Below are 5,832 nucleotides of genomic sequence, written 5' to 3' on the forward strand. Positions count from 1 at the left end.
GTAAGTAATTAATTCCGTTACCAAAAAATCTAAAAAATACATTTATACAGTTTATTTTTATAGTCATTTTAAGTTCAAATTTGGACGAAATTACATATTAAAAACATAGAATAAATATTTTAGTTATTTTGTTGTGATCATGTAATATTATTCTTGGGTATACTTGTAACTTCTAAAGTAGTAAAGTATACTAATACTATTATATATCTATAATAGTATCACGGTTTGTTGTTGATGTATAACGCGTTATAAGTACCTAATAGATATTATGATATGATTAATTTGGAATTTATTATAGGTACCTATTATAGGTCAATTTTTTTTTTAATACCATAGACTACCTATATAATAATATTATATCTTATACCTAGACTGACATACCGTCCCCGCTCAGAATCGTTTTTCTTATACAATGATATTATATCATTGAATTCTCATTTAATACCATCCATTATACAGTGACCCACTTGTAACCTACTGTAAAGCAGAGCGACATACCGACCTTTTTTTTAAAGTTGTTTCAAGGCTTAAAAGTTGGGCTTTATACAGATAAAAATGTACCTACTTATGTTGCAGATTTATATGAATTTTATAGACTCAATATAAAAATTATATATCTAATATATATAAATATAAAAATTAAAGTCTGTCTGTCTGTTTGCTAGAGATTCAAAAATTACCGAATCAGTAAACGTTATATCAATGGATTCCTTAAGACTATTTGAGGGTTTTTATAGCTTTTTTGGGAGCCACCTCTGGTTCACAGTCACACGTCCCGCATTTTTTTTCAGCTCACAAATAGAGAGTACATTTTTTAGTTTATTTAAATGGTTGCCATTGGTTACATCGGTGGTTTTCATAGTGTGGACCGTATAGTCTTTTCAGGGACGCCAAGCTTCCGCAGAATTTTATATAATCCAAATATATATAAATTATGAATAATTTTACTTAAATACATAATATTTTCATATTATAACCCATTAAAATTTTTTCTGGATTTTATTTAATTTTTTCTATTTCTTATGATTAGTCATGCTATGACTTGGGAAGTGCGCTCTTAGAAAACCTTAGTTTAAAAAGGGCGCCATGAGCCAAAAGTTTGGGAACCGTTGGGTTACATAATACTGTATTACTACTAAACAATATGCATATTATACATTTCTTTACAAATATATTTATAAAAATAATGAATAGATCTGGATGGCTGGACGGGACAACTATAGTATTTTAATATTTGGTGAACATTTCAAATCTCTATTGCAGTAAGTTATTAATTTTCGAATATATTTATTTTATATATTCAGTTTTTCCCGATGAGTTTGAAAAGTAATTGGACAATAATATTTGTAGTTATCATCTATAATTCTAACAGCAAAAGCCATCCTCAAAGTTAAAAATATATTATTTTTTACTGCTATTAAAGGCAGTGGTATGTTAAACGGGGTTTTATAGGCATCATGGTGGAATTTGGGGGGTGGTTGGTTGGTTACATTATGGTAACCAATAACCTAAAACAAAAATTAAAATATTTAGTCACATAAAATCTATATGTATTATATTTCATATTAAGGGGATAAAGACTACATAGGTACTGAAATATATGCTGGGCATCATGGCTTATAAATTTTCAACATGCCACCCACTGCTGAGCAAAGACTAAAAAGAAAAAACACATAGTTGTAAAATCAATACATTTATATAAAATAAATTAAAATTAAAAATTATTGAGATGAATTTAAAATGTATGTTTCACATAATGTAGTGTGTAGGTACATATTTATTAAGCTCAAACAAAACAGTTGGGTAGTGATCATTTTTTATTTGTTGGATACCAGTATTATATAATATGCAATATGCATACAACATTTTTTTACTGAAAAAAGAATAATAATTGCACGGTTGTGAACTGTGAGTTGTGGTTCATATTAAAGATGGGTAGGACTAAAGCAGTTTCAAATAGTTGTTTTTTTTGTTATCGTAGATATTTTAATTGTTTTGCTTTAAAAAATCCATTTTAAATTCAATTCCATAAACGATAAACATAATCATAATACAGAGATAATATTAAGCAACTAAACCACAAAACAGGATTTTATAAAATAAAAGTAATTTATTCGATTTGTAATCTTTAATAATATTGGTTCAGTAAAGTAAGCGATACATACATAAAATACAATCATTAATCACTAATGACTGATAATGGATATTTTAAAACAATAGCGTCAATGTAAATTTAAATTCCATAAATTAATGCAGTACCTATTAACTAGAGTTTATATTATAAAAATAATCTGTTATAACAAACAATTATTCAGGATGCATACAAAATTTAACTACTTAGAACATTTGATATCCGTTTCACTTTCGACTTCTGTAGCACTCAAGATAACTTTTTGTCTGAAACACAAAAACAATTTAAAATTATACACAAAAGTTGATGCACGTTGTATAACAATAATTAGATATAGGGCTCAGATTTATATGTAATTACATGTTTTTTAAAACATATAATTGACCAACATTGACAATAGTAAAATCTATTTCTTATTTGTTTTGAGTAAAGAGACAATTTGGAACGTTTTGTACCTTGGAAACATCAATAACCTTGCTATTATGATATCAATTAAAAAATTTTAATTACATTGCCAGTAACAACTGCTACAGGTGAAAGGTCATTTTCTACACTTAGGAGGCTAAAAACTTATTTACGTAACATTACAGGAGAGCAGAGACTTAATGGAATGGCTGCTTTAAACATACATACTGATACTGAAGTTAAAAACGGCAATACACTAATAAATGGCAAAACACTACACGAAGAATTATTCTTAAACTGTAAATTATTATATTATTAGAATTTGATTTATGAATAAACTATAAAGAATATTTAAATATTTAATGTGAGCCTAAATTATTTTTCAATATACATTTTATATAATTCAGACATTAATGATTTAAAATTTAAGTTTAATAAACAGTAATATTGAATATTATTTTTTTGTATAGGACTTGTACAGTTGTAGGTACAAACGCGAGAATAGCTACGCGTCACTGTAACGTAACTTATGAACTATTATAGCCGTTTCCATTTAATATTGCGCCCGGCGCCGCAACCGCTAAAGCGCTGAGATCGACAGAGGCGGTAGCCGCCGTTGCCTAAGTTTGTGCATGCGAGGTGCGTCTACGCACACACATGTAATGTCGTAAAATAGTGTGAATAGCGCATGCGCAGACCACCGCCAGAGGCGACTCAAATCAACCGCTCAACAATATTATAAGCATTGGCAGCAGCTCGCCGGCCGCCGTGTATGCACACATAGTATGCAGGTGGGCGCTGTTGTCTATAGACTCTATAGCACTGAATAATTTTTAATTGTAACTGTCTAATCTTTCCGCTCTAATTTGATAGCCCATGCCATTTAAAGAATACATTAACATAACATTTGGTTCTTGTGTAGAGTAATAGTGTATTTACTATTTAATATTTTTCCGCCTCATGTAAAATTGCATGTCAAAACCGCCACTGTTATACAGTATAATTTGTAATTTAAATATTTTACACATAAATCTAACTTAATCTTACCCCTTCTTCACCCACAATAAACTTGCTGAAAATTATTTATTTTTTCCAATTTCACAACCCCCCTTAATTTAAAATAACATTTAGATGACCTTGAATGAATATATTCAATCGGCATGAATACAGACAAATAGGTAAGTAATTAAAAATACCATAGTAAAACTAATCATTGCCTTGCTCAAATAATAAAACTATATTCTTTTTAGCTTTAGAAATAAAAATAGTCAATAAGGATAAAAATTGTAATTCTTACTTTGAATTTCCTTTAGTTCCTGGTCCCCAGTATGGTGCAGGATTCTGTTGATAACGTACTAATCCCTGCAATGATTTTGGTATCGTATTATATTTTTTATCAAAAATTATTTCAGTTGCAGGTTGTTTTGACAAAATTGATCTAGCTGCAACAGAGTCTTGTAGTCGTTTTTCAGATACTGGATGTGTTTGAACCCAAGTTCTAATGACATCCCAAACAACGGATTGAGGTGCGTCAGTTTTAACACTATTTTGTGCACAATGGGATGAAGACACACGGTATCCAGCACCCACTAATGCAGAACTAAAAATATTTATTATTTCATAATATATATTATCGGAAAAAATAAACTTATTTGTATTTACAAAAAGTATCTCAATGGCATTGCTTCACAATGAACAGTGTTGGTAAGTGATGGTACTGTATAGTACAGCGGAATATCTTGTAATTCTTCTTGCATCATACCCAACATTCCTCTCATTCGCCTAATAGTATTAAATTTTTTTTCAGCTTCTTCAGTTTTTATGTAATTGCACAATTTACTGAGAAATTCAGTGTTATACAAAGGACCTGTCCATATAGGTCCTCCCACCTAAATAATATAATTATTGAATTTCAATACATACTACTTAAATGAAAGATTAATATAATATTTAATTTTTTTTCGTAAATGGTATTATTTATAGATTTTAAATATAAATCGCTTACTAAATGAGGAAATCCACAATGTTCACATTTTTTGTCAACTGGTGGACCAGACAAAAGATTGAATTTCATATTTTTTGAATCTGATTTAGCAGAACCCAATGGCAATAAAGTTGTCATATTACATCCTCTACACTTATACACTGTTGACATTTTGCTATAAATTAAAAATTGTTGTTTAAATTTATTGATACATCAATATTCCTAAACATTTCCTTGATATTTGTTAATTCATTTGTATATAATATGTAATATACTTGTATTTAAGTTATTTAATACAACAATATTGTCTGAACTATAATTACCTAGACACAGATTTACACATAAAAGGACTAGTACGTATAACTACAAATACCCTTATATAAAAATCAGCACTTATTGATAATAATGGCTCCATATAACGACCATATCGAGTACACACATTTGTAATTGTATGCAAAACAATTCTTAATGCCTGAAAATAAATATAAATAAAAACATTAGATAACTTCAAATAGCTATAGGTAAGTAATATACCATTTCATGACAAGCTGGAGATCTTAATGATATTGAACCGTATTTGGCATAACACGATTCTGGTGTATTACCAGCTAAGACAGCCATATCAGTGCAAGTGACTAACAATAACCCATTGTCAGCAAGGCTACATACAGCTGGATCTAATAAATTTGTTGGGCATCCATAAGGATCTAAATCAACAACATCAAATTTAGTTTCTGATTCAAATTGCCTTTTTCTCATAACATGTCTGTACAAAAAAAAATATATATATATATTATTTATGATTAAACTATATTATATAGCCCACATTAAGCGGACTGGTGGTTGTTGACTGCACAACATGAGGCATCCTACAGGTTGTACCAGAAATTTATTTGGCATGCTATACTTATAGGAATGCAATTTTTGTATGTGAACGTTATCTAAAATATATCATTTTAATTGGTTTGAGTCGACTGGGGACGGGTTTGTTTGGTGCAAACTTAAGTATTAGGTAAAATCAATTAAATAGTATAATTTTGTTTCTGTTTCTATTATAATTTAGGTTCGACAAATATTTAAAGTTTTGGAACAATTGCAGTTTAGCTACCACGCAATTTTTTCAATTTTTTTTTTTTTGAAACATGTATTTCAACGAGTTAAGAACGATGGTGCAAAAATAAATTTGCGCAAATCATTATTATGGAAGTTATAGCGTTCCAAAGTTTGCGATTTTGCGTTTAAATGCATGCGTGCCACACTACTCCAGCGCGTAGCGCATATATTTTACCCATCACAAATTTAGATTTTTATT

The 5,832-nt window shown here is 29.3% G+C and overlaps 1 protein-coding gene across 3 annotated transcripts in view; it reads right to left on the reverse strand.

Moving 5' to 3' along the window:
• Positions 1–2,109: 2,109 nt before the first annotated feature.
• LOC100169326 (probable tRNA (guanine(26)-N(2))-dimethyltransferase) overlaps positions 2,110–5,832 on the reverse strand; it is a 9,766-nt gene continuing 6,043 nt past the window's right edge. For all 3 annotated transcript variants that reach the window (XM_001947194.5, XM_029486682.1, XM_003247119.4), the window contains exons 5-10: positions 5,055–5,286; positions 4,844–4,992; positions 4,542–4,695; positions 4,199–4,425; positions 3,834–4,136; positions 2,110–2,397 (exon numbers count right to left, since the gene is read on the reverse strand). In XM_001947194.5, the coding sequence (XP_001947229.3) occupies positions 2,334–2,397; positions 3,834–4,136; positions 4,199–4,425; positions 4,542–4,695; positions 4,844–4,992; positions 5,055–5,286 (1,129 nt within the window). In that variant the 3' untranslated portion in view covers positions 2,110–2,333. The remainder of the gene's footprint in view (positions 2,398–3,833; positions 4,137–4,198; positions 4,426–4,541; positions 4,696–4,843; positions 4,993–5,054; positions 5,287–5,832) is intronic.

Source organism: Acyrthosiphon pisum, chromosome A1 (assembly GCF_005508785.2).
Source record: "Acyrthosiphon pisum isolate AL4f chromosome A1, pea_aphid_22Mar2018_4r6ur, whole genome shotgun sequence".
NCBI classification, from domain to species: Eukaryota; Metazoa; Arthropoda; class Insecta; order Hemiptera; family Aphididae; genus Acyrthosiphon; species Acyrthosiphon pisum.